This window comes from Myxine glutinosa, chromosome 10 (genome assembly GCF_964187855.1).
Source record: "Myxine glutinosa chromosome 10, kmMyxGlut1.1, whole genome shotgun sequence".
NCBI classification, from domain to species: Eukaryota; Metazoa; Chordata; class Myxini; order Myxiniformes; family Myxinidae; genus Myxine; species Myxine glutinosa.
The window spans coordinates 128,422,987-128,443,504 of NC_136270.1; the positions used below are offsets into that span (position 1 = coordinate 128,422,987).

At 43.8% G+C, this 20,518-nt stretch overlaps 1 protein-coding gene across 5 annotated transcripts in view; it reads left to right on the plus strand.

The window, feature by feature from the left end:
• The window catches only part of LOC137433759 (neurabin-2), a 286,357-nt gene extending 268,273 nt beyond the window's left edge, over positions 1–18,084 (plus strand). For all 5 annotated transcript variants that reach the window (XM_068126043.2, XM_068126045.2, XM_068126044.2 and 2 more), the window contains 2 exons: positions 17,015–17,185; positions 17,335–18,084. In XM_068126043.2, the coding sequence (XP_067982144.2) occupies positions 17,015–17,185; positions 17,335–17,445 (282 nt within the window). In that variant the 3' untranslated portion in view covers positions 17,446–18,084. The remainder of the gene's footprint in view (positions 1–17,014; positions 17,186–17,334) is intronic.
• The last annotated feature ends 2,434 nt before the right edge of the window (positions 18,085–20,518 follow it).

Consider the following 20,518-nt stretch of genomic DNA (forward strand, 5'->3'; position numbering starts at 1 on the left):
TGTACATATATCCTCCAATGAGTGTGCATAGTATATTCCAAACAGTGAAACGTTATTGCAAAGCTCAGTGTATACCTTCATAAGTGGGTGTAATAACACCATCGAGCTCCGTGCGTGCAATATGTACCTTTGTTTCTGAAATGACGAGTTTGTATCAATGTTTCATTGGAGAAAATTACATTCAAACGAATTGGACATGTTCACTGAAAGAACAGGCCTTAAACAGGAAGTGCAATTTGTCGTCATTGAATTAAAATATGGATTTTTCCTCCGCCACCGAAGGTGGCTGGAGGTTGTGTTTTCACCCCTGTCTGTCCGTTTGTTTGTTTGTTTGTGAACAAAATATCTTAAAAAGTTATGGACTGATTCGGACGAAATTTTCCAGAGATGTAGCGGATGGGACAAGGTCGAAATGATTAGATTTTTGTGAAGCTCCGGATTCGGATCCGGCTACTATAATGTTTTCAGTGATTCTTCACCATTGGGAGATCGGGCCAAAAACGATACATAGCAGGATATCTCAAAAAGTTGTGGACGGATTTGGATGAAACTTGGTGGACCGGTTGTGTGTGTAACAAGGACGATCCGATTCGATTTTGGTGAGGATCTGAATATGGATTCGGATATGAGGATTATTTAACTCTGTTATTTAATTATTTAATTTTGAGATCTTTTCTACCCCTGTTAATTCACCCCAGATCCACTTATTTGAAATACCGACTTCTTTCCTGGAAGTCCGAGCAGTGTCCATGTGTTTTTTTTACCCCTCCCACCCTTCCCACGCCTCCTCCCCCCAAGCCCTCTCCCTCCCACAGATCTCCCGATGTCCCTGTTCTCTACTGTTGTACGTGTGTGCTTCCCTCTCTCTCCCCATATTGTCTCCCGCTATTATGTTTTTTGTGTCAATTTTTTTGTGATTCATGGTAGCTCTTACACGAGCGTCGATCTTGTATTCAAAAAATAAGAAAAAAAAGAAGTAATTCTTCACCATTGGGAGATAGGGACAAAAACGATACATAGCGGGATATCACAAAAAGTTATGGATGGATTTGGACGAAACTTGTTGGACAGGTTGTGTGTGTGACGAGGAAGAATCGATTCAATTTTGGTGAAGATCCGGATCCGGATCCAGCTAGTATAAATGATTGAGTGATATGGCCAACCAGGTGGAGGTATGCTGTCTACTGAGTGCCGTTCTAGTTCCTGCTGCGCTACCCGATGATATGAGCTTTCCTTTCTCTTATTGCTTCCCCCATTGTTTCTAAATTTATTTCTCTGTTTTAATATATTCTCATTGTTTAAAAGTGTTTTTTTATTAAAACGTTGATCCAAGGCTCATGATGGAGCTCGTACATTCAGGACAAGGATAATGGTAGACATCGTTGTACTTTAATGGGAATTACAGCATCTTCAGAAAGTATTCACACCACTTGACTTTTTTCACATTTTGTTGTATTAGTCTGAATTTAAAATTTATATTATATTGAGAGGTTTTTTTGGTCCCTGAGCTACACATAATACCCCATAATGTCAAAGTGGAATTTTTTTTGGGAAATTTTTACAAAATAATTAAAAATGAAAAGCTGAAATGTCTTGAGTCATTAAGTATTCAACCCCTTTGCTATTACACTCCAAATTGAGCTCAGGTGCATCCAATTCCCCTTGATCCACCTTGAGATGTCTCTACAACTTGATTTGAGTCCACCTGTAGCCAGTTCAATTGATTGGATATCATTTAGAAAGAAACACAGCTTTCCGTATAATGTTGCACAGTTGACAGGTCATGTCAGAGCAGAAGCTCTGAAGATCAAGGAACTGTCTATAGAACCCTGAGATAGAATTGTGAGGAGAAAAAGATCTGGGGAAAGGGTATAAACAATTTCTAGAGTGTTAAAAGTTCCCAGGAACCCAATGAGCTCCATTATGAGGAAATGGAAAGAATATAGAACTACCCAGACTATTTTCCTAGTGCCGGCCGTCCGACCAAACTGAGCAACCGGGCAGAAAGGAACTTGGTCTGGGAGATGAATAAGAACCCAATGACCACTTTGACGGAACTACAGAGTACTTTGACTGAGATGGGAGAACCTGCCGGAAGGATAACAGTCTCTGCAGCACTTCACAAATCTACGCTTTATCGGAGACTGGTCAGACGGAACCCACTCCTCAGAAAAAGGCCAATGACAGCACATCTGGATTTTGAAAGACTGAGAGCATGAGGCAAAATATTCTGTGGTCTGATGAGATGAAAGTTGAACTCTCTAGCCTGAATACAAAGCGCTACGGCTGGTGGAAACCGAGCACACCTCACCTATCCAACACCATCCCTACCGTGAACCGTGGTGGTGGCAGCATTATGCTATGGGGATGCTTTTCAGCAGCAGGAACTGGAAGACTTGTAAGGATAGAAGGGACAACGAATGGAGCCAAATCCAGGCAAATCCTTGAGGAGAACCTGCTTCAGAGGTCAAAAGACTTTAGACTGCAGCGAATATCTACGTTCCAACAGGACAATGACCCCAAGCATACAGGCAAAGCAACACTGGAATTGCTTCAGAACAAGAACATGAAAGTCCTTGAGTGGCCCAGCCAAAGCCCACACTTGAATCCCATTGAGAATCTATGGAAAGACTTGAAGATTGCTCTTCACCGACGCTCCCCATCCAACTTGACAGAGCTTGAGCAAATCTGCAAGGAAGAATGGGAGAAACTCCCAAAATCCAGATGTACAAAGTTGATAGACATACCCAAGCAGACTCGAAGCTGTAATCAATGACAAAGGCCCTTCTATGAAGTATTGACTCAGGGGGTTGAATACTTGTGTGAATGAGATATTTCTGTATTTCATGTTTCATTATTTTGTAAACATTTCTAATATACTCGTGTGTGTGTGTGTATGTATGTATGTATGTATGTATGTATATATATATATACAGTCGTCCCTCGCTATATCGCGGTTCACTTTTCGCGGCTTCGGTACATCGCGGGTTTTTCTCGCTAGTATATGTAAAATTATATCGCGGGATTTTGCGGTATAAATGTATTTTTATATACTATTATTTTAAATATTTTTGTGGTAAAATAAGCATTTTCTAGCCTAAAAAATTAAAAAACGTAAAAAAATAAGAAAAATACAGTAATTAAAACATATTACAAGAAATAAAACTGTACATAGTGTACAGTAGAAGGAGAGACAAAGAGTCGTACGTATGGAAAACGCAGATGCGGCAGCTTCCACTTGCGCTAGTTACCCACGTAATGGGTAACTGTAATGCTCTTTCTGGCTGTGCAGTACATTCATCATCGTCATCACCTTCATCGTCATCAGTACTGCACAGCTAATTCATCATCATCTTCATCACGCAAGTTGTAGTATTGAAGAGCCGGGGCTCTTGCTTGATACGGACGAAATGACGGGCAAGACACAAACTCGTCCGAGAAGATATTTATTCTCAAAACCAACTCGGGAACACTGAAAAGCCCGTTTATCGGGCTGCATTATAAAGCACAACCAGAAACCGAAACCGAAAGCCACGCCTCTCAAGCGTGGCGTGCTTCGGTGGTCACGTGATCAACAGGTGTAGCCGATTACACCCGCACGGGCGGCACGCTTTGGTGGTCACGTGACCAGCCACTCTTGCGCCGCGGATCCCCGCCGGTGACGTCACCGGCTGGAGCAAGGAGATTCTGATGCTGGTCTTGCTTGGGGGATCCATGGGTCGCTACAGTATCTTCAATGGTGAGTACCCATTAGAATTTTATATGTTGTTAAATTACGTATGTTTAAGAGTGTAAAAAGTGTTTAAGAGTATAGGAAGTGTTTATAAGAGTATGGGAAAGGTTAATAAGAGTGTGGGAAAGGTTAATAAGAGTGTGGGGAGGGTCATAAAGCTTTAAAATATATATAAATAATAAAATAAAAATATGGTCGCTACTTCGTGGATTTTCATCTATCGCGGGGGGTTCTGGAACGTAACCCCCACGATAAACGAGGGATCACTGTATATATATATATATATATATATATATATATATATATATATATATATATATATATATATATATATATATATATATATATATATATATATATATTGTTGTGGATCTCAAACGTCGGCCTTCCCCTTATCAAGGGGGGGTTAATCCCCTTGTCTTCTATCTAGCCGACGCGATCCTGGGGGTTATAACCTCCTTCCCGGGCAGCGTTAGGTAGGGTTTTTAGGACTAGGGATTCGCTATTACCTAAGTACTAACGCTGACCGGAAACGAGGAAATAACCCTCGCCCGAATCACGGATATTGATTGAATATGCCGAGCGGATAGCAATCTGCGATATGAGCTGTTAACCAATGACTAGACCCGATTATAGCGGTTCCGAATCGTGCCACGCTTACCCAATTGAGAAAAGACTAGGACGATCGAATTAGGAAGAAACCAGGAAGAACAAGGTAATTTATTACAATTTGTACAAGAAGAGGAAACGAAAGAATGTACAAGAAAGAGGAAGAAAAAGTACACAGGGCAGCCTTATTCAGTCTTAACTTATTCGCTGGACTCGGGCCCGCTCGCTCTCAGACTCGGTCTCAGACTCAGACTCACGCGGGGATGTAGAAGGTAGGGTGGAAGGTCCGGCGATGGCGTCCACAGTTCGTCCCGGTCCTCGACCTGTACCAGTAGATGATGGTGGTCGGTAGGCAGCTCTCCGTGTAGCGTAGGCGGACAATTATATCGGGGAAATGGTAAGCTGGGCTATCGGCGACTTCGTGGCTCTTGGCCGCGTACGTAATAGGAATACGGGCATTTGGATGTTGCGCACCGCAAGCCCAAGCCGAATTCTCAACCAGCGATCCCCGATAAACCCTTCACAATGGCGCGTGCCTCCAACAAATGTCCTTCAACGCCGATCGTACAAGTTAGTTGGCACAACGCGCTCGCCCCTCAAGTCCTTCTCATAACTGCGCACGTTCAGGTCAAGCGCCTCTCTCTCCCTGCTCGTAACTTGATACGGCAACTCCCTGTTCATAATCCGGGTACAATGTTCACAATCAGTCCTCCCCTCATAACTCAGAGTGCAATGATTGCAGCTGCGTCCCTCCTCATAACTCAGAGCGCAATGATTGCAGCTGCGTCCCTCCTCATAACTGAGGTGGGGGCATCAGGCAAAGGGTTATATTACCACGCCCAGCGAACCCTCTGGAATCTCCAGCCACGCCCTCTCAGGCGATCTCACCTCAGCCCTGATTGGCTGGGGAGGGCTTACCGGCTCCGCCTTAATGGCTGCTTGACGTGGCCGCACCCCCACCCTTGCGCTCCGCCCCCCTTTCCGGGCTTCACCTCGTGGCATTTGGGCTGGTTTGAGCGAGCCCAAGGGCAGTGAAGGCTGCTGGCAGCCTAAATGGCGAGGGCGATGGGTTACAGACTAGGCAGCGCTTAATGGCGTCGCTTGGAGGGAGGCTGCAAAATGGACGGATGGGCCTACTCTTACTTGTTCTACACAACGCAGATGCAACGATTGGGAATGGCCTTATCCTAAACACAAACTAAGAAATAACTACCATCCTAAAGGTGACCTACGTGTTGCTTGTGGCCTATCTATGAGGTGCAACCTTTAACCTTTAATGATGTTACCTGTGCTGGGTTCTCAAAACCGCAACTATATATATATATATATATATATATATATATATATATATATATATATATATATATGTATATATATATATATATATATATGTAGATATATATATATATATATATATATATATATATATATATATATATATATATATATATATATATATATATATGTATATATATATATATATATATATATATATATATATATATATATATATATATATATATATATATATACACAACAACATGCATTTTAAGGCCATTTCCCCTGCTAGAGCGGGGGTTATTTATTTATATATATATATATTTTATATATATATATATATATTGCACTTTGGCATTATGGGGTATTATGTGCAGATGTAAGGACGAAGGACGGGAACAGTGGTGAGTTTGAGGTGAAGGTGGGAGTGCATCAGGGGTCGGTACTAAGTCCACTACTATTTGTAGCTGTGATGGAGGTGCTGGCTCAGAACGTAAAGGAGGGTTTACCGTGGGAGTTGTTGTATGCAGATGATCTGGTGTTGATTGCGGAAAGTATGGATGGACTGAAGGAAAAGATGAACACGTGGAAGGAATGTATGGAGACAAAAGGTCTGAAGGTGAATATCGGAAAGACGAAGGTGATGGCAAGTGGTAAAGCATGTGGTGAGGTGGAAAGAACTGGGAAGTGGCCCTGTGCTGTGTGTAGGAAGGGTGTCGGAGTGAACTCCATTCAGTGTACAATGTGCGCTGAGTGGGTTCATCAAAAATGTAGTGGTCTGAGAGGGTCATTAACCAGTGTGGCAGCTACATTCAAATGTAAGGTGTGCACAGAGGGAGCTGCAGATGGAGGAAATGTTGAGTTGGATCTTGGAGACGGCGTGAAGCTGGAAGGTGTGAAAACATTTTGCTACCTCGGAGACATGCTGAATGGAGAAGGTGGATCAGACTTGGCAACGGTTGCTCGAGTGAGATGTGCATGGAAGAAGTTTCGGGAATTGAGTGGCGTGCTGATGATGAGGCGAGTGTCGTTGAAGCTGAAGGGAAAGGTGTATGCTGCATGTGTGAGAAGTGTTATGATTTATGGGAGCGAGACATGGGTAATGAACGTAGAGCAGCAACGAAGGTTGGAAAGGGTGGAAATGCGAATGGTTCGACGGATGTGCGGAGTATCGTTGAGAGAGAGGAAGACAAATGATGAATTGCGAAAGATGATGGGAATAGAGCCTGTGATTGATGCTGTGAAGAGGAACAGGTTGAGATGGTTTGGTCATGTGTTGAGGAAGGATGAAAGTGACTGGTTGAGAAGAGTGATGGAAATGAATGTAGAAGGAAGTAGAAGACGGGGAAGACCAAGAAAGACTTGGCTAAAGATGGTGGAAGAAGAAATGCGGGCAAGGGGGTTAACAAGGAGAGATGCAGAAAATAGGGCAAAATGGAGAAGATTGTCATGGGGACCGCAAGGCTAACCCCCGCTCTAGCAGGGAAAATGGCCTTTAAAATGCATGTTGTGTTGTTGTGTATGTGCAGATCAGCTGAAAAATTCAATTTAAACCATTTTTAATTCAGGCTGAACACAAAATGTGAAAAAAGTCAAGGGGTGTGAATACTTTCTGAAGGCACTGTACATGGATGTGAAGAGACTATTGACCTGGCAGGATGGTAGAGGTAGCACACTTGCCTTTGGCCGTCTCATGCGGGGTTGATTCTCGGCGGACACCCTGAACAAATTACAAGTTTCTGCTTTAATTCCTACAGGGGGTACTGCATCGGCAGATCTTTCTTCCATTGCTCTCAAGATTAATAATAATCAGCATTACCATTCCTTTCGTGCCGTGAGGCGCATAGGAGGTGCCGAGGCAATTTCATTGGCTAAGGAGTACAATCCTGGACGTGTGCTACTGCGACGCAGGATACTTTAATGGCTTATTTACCCCAGTCAGCTGGTACTCATTTTGCCTTCCTCGGAAGGATGACAGGCTGAGCCAACCCACCTGGTGGTATTTGATAAGGGCTCAAACTCGAGACCCTTCAGCCAGCCACCTTAACCGTTAAGACAACACCAGGCTGCTCTCAGGATCACCGCTAATTTATTAGCTTGTTAGGGGTTTAGGGGATGCTTGTGTGATCTATGATGATCTCGAATGAATGAGGAACGGCACGATGTGTTTTGAGAAATCACTCTCAGACACCCACCAGACAGAGACGGCAAGGCTTAGTTTTTGTCTGGGTGTTGAGTTTATCCGAAGGGTGTAATTCCCATTCCATCTGCCACATTCTCAGCACTCTGCAGGTGATGATGTGATGTCGTGTGTGGGCACTCCTGCCTCGCATCAGCACCATCATCCTCTCTCGCTCTCTTTGTGATTTCAAACCTTTTTTTAAAAACACTCCATCCTGGTCTCTTTTTATTGCCAGGCAATGGCGCCCAATTCGCCTGATTTGTTGCCCCCTTTCAATAAATAGTTGGCAGTGCCGTGGGTGTTTGAGCTACACACGTTTTGCTAATTGAAACCCGAGTCATAATTGCAGCAATTTTCACTTGTTGCTCAATTTACAATAGCTTCTCTGCCCCAAAGCATCTCATGGGGTATTTCATGATCAAATGATTGCAGATGGGTGGAGAGGCTTGACATCCCCTCCAAATGCCCCGCTGAGTATGGTGAGAAAAGCGGCGCCATTGTCATGACGTCGCTGGTACCCAGAGTATCCCAGGAAATGACGTTTGTGACGGCATTTGTCCCCCAAGCTCAGTGGCTGTGTTAAGTGTTTGTATCGTTCGTGTGTGTGTGTGTGTGTGTGTGTGTGTGTGTGTGTGTGTGTGTGTGTGTGTCAGCTCTATTACGAGCCTTAACCCAAGTATAAAAAAAAAGACGATGTTCTACATGATGCAGTGGCATTTGATGAAGTTTTATAAAGTCACTGCGGTTGAGGATATATTTGTTTTGCTAAAGTAAATCCAGTCACACCAGGGAGCAAAAGCACGATGTCTCGATCAGTTTTTTTAATAGTTTTTTTTTGTTTTGTATACAAGATCGAGACACAAAAAGACACAAAAAGTGTCACAAAAATGTTAGCTCCTGAAAGAGCTAACATTAATCACACAAAAAGTCAAACCGACACACAAAACATAACATGGGGAGCGGTAGACAAGATGGGGAGAGAGGGGGAAGGACACAAACACAACATTTGAGAGCAGGGAGCGAGAGACATCGAGAGATCTGTGCGAGGGAGAGGGCTTTGGGGGGGGGGGCATGGGAAGGGGGGGTGGGAGAGGTTTAAAACATATGGACACTGCCAGGACTTCCAGGAAAGAAGTTGGAATTTCAAACAAGGTGGATCTGGGGTGAATTAGCGGGGGTAGAAAAGTTCAAGGTTTTGGATGGGGGAAGATAAGAGATGGTGGTCAACAGCTGTTTTAAAGACCTGGAGGGAGGAGTGGGATTGAAGGGAGTGTGGGAGTTTGTTCCAGAGGCGGGAGAAAAGAGGAATGAAAGAGTGAAGGTGAGCAGAGAGCAGAGATTTCGGCAGTTTAACCATCAGAGGGTTGTTGGCAGATCTTGTGCGACCTGTAGGAATATTTGGGGGACAAAGCCCAGAGGGAGCTGGGGGAGCAAGGCCAGAGAGGAGTCGGTAGAAGACAGAAAGACCACCTACCTGCCTGCGGTGAGTGAGTGAAAGGCCCTCGGAATCAGCTTCATCGCGGGAGATTCCAATGATTCTGAAAGCTTTGGTTTCAACAGCGTGAAGCCGAGCTAAGTGTGAGGCAGGAGCACCGGCCCATAGGGGAGAACAGTATTCCATTGAGCTGCGGATGAAAGCCTTGTATGTGGTGAGGAGCTCAGGTGTGCCAAGGAAGGACTTCACATGACGGAGGATGCCCAGTCGGCGACTGGCTTTGGAGGCCAGCTTGGAAATGTGGTTTTCCCAGGAAAGATCATGGCAGATAGTGAGACCCAAAAGCTTGAGCGAAAGAACTTCTTGGAGAGGATTGTTGAGAAAGTAGATGGGAGGGTTGTCCAGTCGATCTTTTCGGAGAGACATAGTAAGAGTGTGAGATTTGTCAGGATTGAAAGACATGTTCCACTTGTTTGACCAGTCTGTGATTTTGTCCAGGTCTTCAGAGAGTGAGGAGGCTGCAGACTGCCGATCTGAGGGAAGAGGAATGGAGCGGCAGAGAGTGGAGTCATCAGCAAAGAGATAGAGAGGATTTTCCAGAGAGTCGGAGAGATCATTGATAAAGACCAGAAAAAGCACAGGGCCCAGAACACTGCCTTGGGGATTGGGGAACTCCAGCCTGAACAGGAAGGGGAGATGAGAGAAATCCATTCAGGGCCACACGTTGACTACGACCAGAGAGGAAGTCCGCAAGCCACGCACGGAGATTTCCATGGATACCTTGGGAGGAGAGTTTGGTGAGCAGAACAGGGTGCCAGACCGTATCGAAGGCACGTGATATGTCAAGGGAGACAGCTCTGATTTCCTGTTTGGCATTGAGTACCTCCATCCATTGTTGAGACAGCAGAAGCAGCATGTCCAGAGTACATTGACCTCCGATTGCGGTCAGTCTGCGTGGTCAGTGGCCTGATCTGTAGCACCTGTAAGTTGTCATTAACCAGGTGTGGCTCCCATCGCTCCGCTGCTCGGGTTTAATCAAAACATAGCATGGCATACTTTAAAAAACATAATCCATGTCTACCTGTGACTCTCAATGAGGATGTAAAATGAAGTGAAACACCTGAAAAGGATCTTTTATAACAGGTAGTTGTCGTTGTTGTTTGTGTTGTTTGTGTGGTCCTTCCATGCCCATCACACTTTATTATAAACACTTCATGCCCCTCTTACCGTTGGAACCGCAACATTAAACCCCAAGTTCTGATAAAAGAGATTTTTCTGATTAAACGAACATGACGTTTTTCAACCAAGAAATTTTTGTTCCAATTAAATTGATTATCTTTCCGACAGAATTATTTTAGCTCACCTGGAACTTAGTTCAGTTAAGGTATTAGCACCGTGCAGTGTCCTCCAGTGAGTCAGTATGTGAACACTCGGAACTTCTCCGAAAATACACACGGTTTTGATGAAACCTCATCACAACCTACATCACCCATGATGTACCAAAGTTTGTTCATGGTATTTTTTAAAAATCAGGGTGCAAGGAGGTGGAAGGGAATGGAGAGGGGGGTCTTGACCCCCCCAAAATAGGTATTTGCTCTCTTTTCTGAAACACCAACCACTATTTCGATGAAACTTGACCACAACCTACATCACCCATGATGTACCAAAGTTTGTTCACAGCATTAAAAAAAGAATCTGGGTCTCGGGGGTTCAGAGTTGTCCCAGGTTTGACCCCCAGATTTGGTATTTGCTTTCTTATCTGAAACTACACACATGATTTTGATGAAACCTGACCACAACATTCATCGCCCGTGATGCTAAAACTCATTGTCCTATTTTCACCAAACTAAGATTTTAGAATTTTCACCTCCAGATGACTTTTGACCTCAAAATCAATAGGCTTCTCAATTATGACGACTGGCGAAGTCCGATGTCTGAGTATCCACTGGAGACACCGCACTGAAATACAAGCCGTTAATTTTGATATACATATGCGGAGAAAGGGCAAGCCTCAAATCACTCACAAAACCCTTTCTGCCATCTGCGCGGTTAAAATCTCATATATAATTACAAAGCGAGGAGATAACCAAAAAATGGCATGCCATGCACACAAAGCACTCCGCACACACATTTGAAGGTCAGTTTCCTCGAAACGCAGGTGGTACATGTTTTCTTGGAAATGGCAGTAAGTTTTTCCAATCTCGAAGTTTTTATCATGTCGGCAAAACAACAAGGTTCCACCTGTTGGCAGGTGGAATGAAGCATAAGATACGTGTTTTCAAAGTCAACCTTCCACACGACTTCAACTTGGTGAAGTTTCATGACGATCGGTTTAGAATTGCGACCTGTAGGTGAGTGACAAACAGACAGACAAACAAATGAAAAATCACTCATAGAGTGACACTTGGCAAAACAGAACAAAGTAGAATGGCACTCAGTAGAGCATCCTTTTGACTTCAAAAATAATTTGTGGTTGAATTCAGTGACCTGATATGCAAATCGTCTTCAAAGTTTAAGTTAATCGGTTTAAAATTGACAATTTTAGAAATCTAGCCTATGTTGATCTTTTGGCATATGTTGACCTCAAAAATAGTTGGTGGTTGAATTGCGCTAACTGATATAAAAATCCTTTTCAAATTTCAAGTCAATCGGATGAAAATTGAGGATTTTAGAAATTTGAAAAAAGTGGTTGACCTTTGGCCTATGTTGACCTTATGACCTATGTTTATCTCAAAAATAGTTGGTGGTTGAATCAGTTTGCTGATATGTAAATCCATTCAAATTGCAAGTGAATCAGATGAAAATTGAGGATTTTAGACATTTGAAATTATTGTTGACCTTTTGGCCTATGCTGATCTCAAAAATAGTTGGTGGTTGAATTGCGTTAGCTGATATAAAAATCCTTTTCAAATTTCAAGTCAATCGGATGAAAATTGAGGATTTTAGAAATTTGAAAAAAGTGGTTGACCTTTGGCCTATGTTGACTTTTTGGCCTCTGCTGATCTCAAAAAATAGTTGGTGGTTGAATTCAGTTAGCCGATATGTAAATCCTATTCAAATTTCAAGTCAATCGGATGAAAATTTAGGATTTTAGATAATTGAAAAGAGTGGTTGACCTTTGGCCTATGTTCACTTTTTGGCCAATGCTGATCTCAAAAATAGTTGGTGGTTGAATTCAGTTAGCCGATATGTAAATCCTCTTCAAATTTCAAGTCAATCAGGTGAAAATTGAGGATTTTAGAAATGTTTTAAAAAGTGGTTGACCTTTGGCCTATGTTGACTTTTTGGCCGATGCTGATCTCAAAAATAGTTGGTGGTTGAAATCAGTTAGCCGATATGTAAATCCTCTTCAAATGTCAAGTCAATCAGATGAAAATTGAGGATTTTAGAAATTAGAAAAAAGTGGTTGACCTTTGGCCTATGTTGACCTTATGACCTATGTTTATCTCAAAAATAGTTGGTGGTTGAATCAGTTTGCTGATATGTAAATCCATTCAAATTGCAAGTGAATCAGATGAAAATTGAGGATTTTAGACATTTGAAATTATTGTTGACCTTTTGGCCTATGCTGATCTCAAAAATAGTTGGTGGTTGAATTGCGTTAGCTGATATAAAAATCCTTTTCAAATTTCAAGTCAATCGGATGAAAATTGAGGATTTTAGAAATTTGAAAAAAGTGGTTGACCTTTGGCCTATGTTGACTTTTTGGCCTCTGCTGATCTCAAAAAATAGTTGGTGGTTGAATTCAGTTAGCCGATATGTAAATCCTATTCAAATTTCAAGTCAATCGGATGAAAATTTAGGATTTTAGATAATTGAAAAGAGTGGTTGACCTTTGGCCTATGTTCACTTTTTGGCCAATGCTGATCTCAAAAATAGTTGGTGGTTGAATTCAGTTAGCCGATATGTAAATCCTCTTCAAATTTCAAGTCAATCAGGTGAAAATTGAGGATTTTAGAAATGTTTTAAAAAGTGGTTGACCTTTGGCCTATGTTGACTTTTTGGCCGATGCTGATCTCAAAAATAGTTGGTGGTTGAAATCAGTTAGCCGATATGTAAATCCTCTTCAAATGTAAAGTCAATCAGATGAAAATTGAGGATTTTTGATTTTTTTAAAAAGTGGTTGACCTTTGGCCTATGTTGACCTGTTGACCTTTTGACCTCAAAATATATAAAGAAATTTGTTGGACCACAAACTGCACCATTTGGTGAAGTTTCGTGAAGATCGGTTAAAAACTGTAACTTGTGGGCAAGTATAAGTGAGCGGACAGCCAAACACACACAAACACACAAAGCGGAGTGATCAAGATACTTGCAAAAAAAAAAAAAATTGCCAAGTAATAACACACAAGACCAACCAATATACTTGAAAAATCTTCGATTTTGCAAGTAATAAGCTATGTAGCCAGATATGCGTGTCAGCAAATGATGCCTCTCCTCTCTGGTGCAAAGTCTATGGAGCTTGTAGCCAGACACATGTATCCACGGATGGTACCTGTCCTCTGGTCAGATGTTCTTTGTAGGTCAGAGCCATACATGTATCCACGGATGGATCCTCTCCTTTCTAGCTACAGACGGCGGTGGTCGATACAGCTCGAAGCCAGACACACATATCTGCGGATGGTACCTCTCTTCTCTGGTGAGATGTTCCATGCAGCTGGTAGCCAGACACGTATCTACCGATGGTGCCTCTCCTTTCTAGCGGGAGACGGTCCATACAGCTCGTAGCCAGACACACATATCTGTGGATGGTACCTCTCCTCTGGTGAGATGTTCCAGGCAGCTGGTAGCCAGACATGTATCTACGGATGGTGCCTCTCCTCTCTAGTGAGAGACGGTCCATACAGCTCGTTGCCAGACACACATATCTGTGGATGGTTCCTCTCTTCTGGTGAGATGTTCCATGCAGCTGGTAGCCAGACACGTATCTACAGATGGTGCCTCTCCTCTCTAGCGAGAGACGGTCCAATCGGTCCATACAGCTCGTAGCCAGAAACACATATCGGTGGATGGTACCTCTCCTCTGGTGAGATGTTCCATGCAGCTGGTAGCCAGACACGTATCTACGGATGGTGCCCCTCCTCTCTAGTGAGAAACGGTCCATACAGCTCGTAGCCAGACACACATATCTGCGGATGGTACCTCTCCTCTGGTGAGATGTTCCATGCAGCTGGTAGCCAGACACGTATTTACGGATGGTGCCTCTCCTCTCTAGCGAGAGACAGTCCATACAGCTCGTAGCCAGTCACACATATCTGCGGATGGTACCTTTCTCTTCTCTGGTGAGATTGCCTATGCAGCTCTAGACTATGATGATTTATCGTGCCAAATGTGCTGCATATGAACTACCCTTTAGAGGACCGTACTGTAGGTGAGTAGGTAATGTTCATGGCTGGAGGTTTAGAATTCCTTCAATGAATATAGTGTTTTGTGATTATTTTAACGAAATTGGCTTGCAGTGTTGTTCTAGTGTACAGTACTTTGTAAAACTCGCCATTATTCTGGTCTCCTGTCCTTTAAGAGCACCATGGCAGGTCACTCATTGATGTGAGCAAACACATCCTCAAGATCCCCAGACACATCCTCAAGATCCCCAGACACTTTTGCAATTGTACGCACGCGAATTCCTCCTGGATTTGCACAAACTATTCCACTTGTGTGATTGATTGTTGCAACTTAACGTGGTGTGGGCCTATGGTTTGAAGATCTCAACAGTAAACAGCTCGGTGCGGAATATTGATTCAAATTAGGACTTTTTCCCTTTCCTTGTGGCTTTCCTTGCATAGAGCTTGGACATGATCGACGACCAGGTAAGGAGTAGTCTTGTGGATGCTGCAATATGAAACATACGCACCTTGCCAGCAAACACCCTCCTGTCATTACCATTCTAATTCGCACTATCCAGTTACTTTTTTTCAGTCATTTTTGGTTTCTCCTTTGTTAAATTTGTTTTGTTTTCAGCATGTCCTTTTAATTGGCACTTCACATTTACCTCATCCATAACTTTGACAGTCCCCTGCTTTTTTACTCCATGTTACCTGCATGGCATTTGGCATTAGTGAACTGCCGGGTATCTAACAAGGGGGCAATGAGCGGTACATGATAGGCCTGTGATAAGCCTGCTGCTTTGGAGGTCAGGGGTTTGAACCTCAACCATATTGCATCTTCGCTCGTGCACTTGCCACTCGACTATCACGTGGGTGCTCCTTTCGACCTCCGTCATAAGACCATCGAGACCCTTCACGCCATTTGGCGTGTTCTTCAATCCTGGCCTCCATTTGAGAACACACCTTTTTGAAAATGTAAATTTTGATAAACCAACTTTTATCGATTCATCAATCGTTATGGAATGTGGAATCAGTTATAGAAACCAAAAAGGAATTGGTTTCTGTAATAAACTTTGTTTCTTGCACATTGCTTTAATTTCGAGAAACAGATGGTCCTTTCGTATCTTTCCGCGTGGATGTTGATCTCTGGAGTGGGGAGGAGGGAGGGGAATGTGTGGGTACCACGAGTCCACCAACCAACCATTCAAACCATGAGTAAACAGGTCGGGCTGCATTGAAACTCGGTACGGATGCGCACTCATCGTTAGCTGCTCCCTTCGAGGTGTTCGGGTATCCTACTGCGGTCTGGATTTGTAGCTTTTCAGTTTCAGTTGCTCTTTTATTTGATCCGCTCCGTTTCACGTCATTTGACTTTTCTCCGATGCTCATGTCAGTAAGGAGAGCGTGATGTCGAGGTCTTGCCAGCCAGGCAAGATGTCGGACATCCTGATAAGGAATCCAGGTCATCAGGACCTGATGTCGAATCAGGACCTAAATGTCGAGGTCCTGATGTCGAATCCTGATCAGGATCAGGAATCGGAAGCCAGGTGATCCTTGGGATGTCGGACATCTGAGAGTGCTTGCATGCACGACTGTCAGGCAATATACTAATTGCCTGACGTGATTCTTCAGGCTCAGATGGTTGTCATGGAAACAATAAATGGTGCTACAAACAATTGACAAACATGTTCCCATCTCGACACCGTCTAGTCTTATGATTGCATTCCACAAAGAATATCATATGATATTGGTACTTTGAAGAGTTTTCCTGTCGTTGAGTCGAATGCGGTTCTGCTTCAACAATCTCCTCCAAGGGTTTATGAGCCATAACGTAAACGGAATTGCATTTCATGGAACTTGGCACCAATGGTGATGCCACGGGACTTCTTTCTGATTGGACTGCAACAAACATGCCCAGGTACAAGGCATATAAATATTTGGATGGTGTGGAGGGTAGAGCGGGGCAATCAAAATACCTCCTGGTATCCAACAATGCCACCCTGTACTAGTAAATAGTGACGTGTCTGCAGGCCAATTTGGTACCTCATCGAGTTTATAAGCTACGGTGGAAAAGGTGCTCTCACCGTTTGGACAGACTTCACACACGGCCTCCGTCATTGCCGCACCTGATGGAGCGCGATGTGTTAGCGGAACGTCCGCGTTGCTTTGCAACTAGGTTGTACGTCGCTTTGATCCCCGACTGAAATTGTGCGTAAAATTCTGCAACTTACTGTATTCCCTGGAGGTCTTGTGTTTGGCTTCCTTGTGTGCACGTTACCATTTCCTGCAAAATCACAATGACATGGGTATTCGACAGCACCTGCAGATGTTGAGGGTTCTAAATTGCAGACATAAGGAATTAATAACCAAATTAGTAAATGATGACATTATTTTCTGCAACTTTATAACGATGCCATGCTGACGAAGTGGCTTCCTTTCTCTTGTTGCAGATCCTAGACGAAGCGATTCCAGACGGGCAGCAACGGGGCATCGAGGCCTGGTCGCCGGAGCGTGTCTCGCAATGGCTGAGCAATCTTGGCCTGCAGCAACATGTCACTGAGTTTCACACCCACTCCATCGACGGAAATGCACTTCTACAACTGGACGGCTCCAAACTCAAGGCTAGGTCTCGCACCTTTACATGCCGATGGCATCACATCATCGTATTCATACACCCCACCCGCTGGATGGTTCTCGATGTAGAGTCACTGTCCTCCGGTCCTCTGTAATTAGTAAGATTCTCATCCTTATATAATTTCCATCTCAACAGGCCCTCGGAGTCTCAAATCTGGATGAGAGAATGCTCATCAAGAGGCACCTGAAGGACCTGCGTACCTTGAAAAAGCAGGGAACGAGAGTGTCCGCGGCAGGACAATGTTGAGCGGCTGTCGTCAAGGAGTCGTCTCGCGGGGAAGACAGCCGGAACATTCTTCAACCACCAAATTTGGATTCCGCTGATCCTGAGATGCAAGCGTGACCTTTTATAAGGGGTGCTTGGATCAATGGAACGATGGTTTGGGTTTTGGCAGAGTCAGGCCTGTTTGTGTCACGTACCAATTGCACGCGGAAGTCCGACACCGAGACGACGGAGGCGGTTGAGTGCTGTATATTGCTACCAGGCCTTAGGCCGGACTTTGAGAGACCTTAGGCCGGACTTTGAGAGACCTTAGGACGGACTTTGAGAGACCTTAGGACGGACTTTGAGAGACCTTCGGCCGGACTTGGAGAGAACTTAGGCCGGACTTAGAGAGACCTTAGGCCGGACTTTGAGAGACCTTAGGCCGGACTTTGAGAGACATTAGGCCAGATTTTGAGAGACCTAAGGCCGGATTTTGATGGATGCCTGACGTGTGGGTGTGTGAATGAGTTTTAGAGAAGCTTTTTTTTTCATTTTACCAGTTTGTGTATTCCATTAGCTTACAAGCACTCCTAGGTGAAAACGAGAATTCGTGCAGATTCACCTTTTACTCACATTAACATTGAAAAGCATCAAATGCAGTAAATACGTTTATATTACCGACTGAGCTGTCTTGTCTAAGGGAGTAGAACCATTGGTTGCACTAAATACCACCGGTGTGTATGGGTGTGTGTGTGTGTGTGTGTGTGTGTGTGTGTGTGTGTGTGTGTGTGTGTGTGTGTGTGTGTGTGTGTGTGTGTGTGTGTGTGTAAGACGGAAGCATGCAAAAAACCGTTATAGGTGACAGTTTAAACATTCAAAATACAGTTTGATCGAGAGGTAGGTGGTGTGGTCGTGCTGTTTGGTAGATTGGTTGATTGGTTTATTTAAGGTACGATGTGCATGATTTAATGATATTATCATATTATCGAGTGTGTAAGGAAAGTTATAAATATATGATAATACATTAAATCCTATTGCGAGTAAAGTTGGAATAAGTGATGTTGCATTGATGGGTTGACTGACTGCCTGGACGCAACTGAGGTTGTGGATCTACTGATGTACCATCTATTGATGTGGATCCATGATCGAGGTTGTGGATCCGCCGTTTGGAGAGCTCCTGGGCTGAAAGGATCGAAACCTCGAGGAGGAACGGTGCCCAGCTGATGATCCGTGCAGTCGGGAAACTGGTCAATTGCTTACGGGTTAAGGTTCTTGGTTTAGGTAGAGAAACGATGTTTGAGGGTTACAATTTAAATAAAGTTGAATATGGGATGTTGTGAAATTAACATCATGTACAGAAATCCTTTAAATTATTTATATTTAAGTTTAGGAACAACCGATACTGTACAATTAATTGTGTGTGTGTGTGTGTGTGTGTGTGTGTGTGTGTGTGTGTGTGTGTGTTTGTTTGTTTGTGTGTGTGTGTGTGTGTGTGTGTGTCTATGTGTGTGTGTGTGTGTGTGTGAATAAAAGAGAGAGATAGAATTGTGAGGAACAGAAATGAAAAAACGAGGTGTGTGTGTGTGTGTGTGTGTGTGTGTGTGTGTGTGTGTGTGTGTGTGTGTGTGTGTGTGTGTGTGTGTGTGTCTATGTGTGTGTGTGTACGTGTGAATGTGTGTATGTGTATATATATGTGAATGTGTGTGTGTGTGTGTACGCGTGAATGTGTGTATGTGTATATGTACGCATCTGTGTGTGTGTGTGTATGCGTGTGTGTGTGTATGTGTACGTGTGTGTGTCTATGTGTGTGTGTGTACGTGTGAATGTGTGTATGTGTATATATATGTGAATGTGTGTGTGTGTGTGTACGCGTGAATGTGTGTATGTGTATATGTACGCATCTGTGTGTGTGTGTGTATGCGTGTGTGTGTGTATGTGTACGTGTGTGTGTGTATGTGTGTGTGTACGCGTGAATGTGTGTATGTGTATATGTACGCATGTGTGTGTGTGTGTGTGTGTGTATGTGTACGTGTGTGTGTGTGACATCGTAATGGTGTTGATTATTTAATCATAAGGTAAATTATATTTACATGTTCATCGATGCAATTTTGTGCTCATTACTGTGCGATTCTGCATATGCATCGTCACAATTTCTCACATCTTTTAAACGATGCCAAATAATGTGAAGGTTTTGTTTTTAAGTGCTGTACCTGTTGAACATGGACACCTGCACACAACCTTACAGAGCCAAGGAGCCTTTACATGGAGACAAATACCTGAGCGCTATCTATGTCCGTGTCCTGTCTTGCTGTTCCAAGTGCTAATATTGTTTTATCCTGATAAGGTCTCTCGCTCCTTCAGCCACAGCTATGCGTCATTCCTGTCGATGTAGTTGAGGTCACATGACATGTTCAGAAAGTCGTGGTCGTGTTGAGATGTGTATATGACGCACATGTATTTGTATTTGGTCGATCAGAAGTGTAACGTTTATTTGATGTACGATCGTTTCTGGAGTTTTGATGTGAGCATGCACCATTGCACCAGGATAAATACACAAAGCCATGAATAACGTCAAAACAAATATTTGGGGACATTGCATTCTCCTCCTTTTGTGTACGGACGGAAGTCGAGGCTCATAGAGCGAACCGACGGCTGGTGGTTGGGTCACCGGACTACGTTTTGAGAGTTATAGAAACCGCACAGGTGCACAGTAGAGGATGAGCGAGTGGAGACAAGCTCGGGAATGGATTTGGGAGACACTATGAGGTGATGGTAGCTGTTAGTCCCGTAGGGTTGGACATGAGACGGTGGGACAGAAGACAGTGAGACGGAGGAACGTGGGACGGAAGACGGTGGGACGGAGGAAGGTGGGATGGAAAACAGTGAGATGGAGGAAGGTGGGACGGAAGAAGGTGGGACAAAAGGTGGGACGGAAGAAGGTGGGACGGAAGACGGTGGGACGGAAGATGGTGGGATGGAAGAAGGTGGGACGGAAGACGGTGGGACGGAAGAAGGTGGGACGGAAGACGGTGGGACAGAAGACAGTGAGACGGAGGAACGTGGGACGGAAGACGGTGGGACGGGGGAAGGTGGGATGGAAAACAGTGAGATGGAG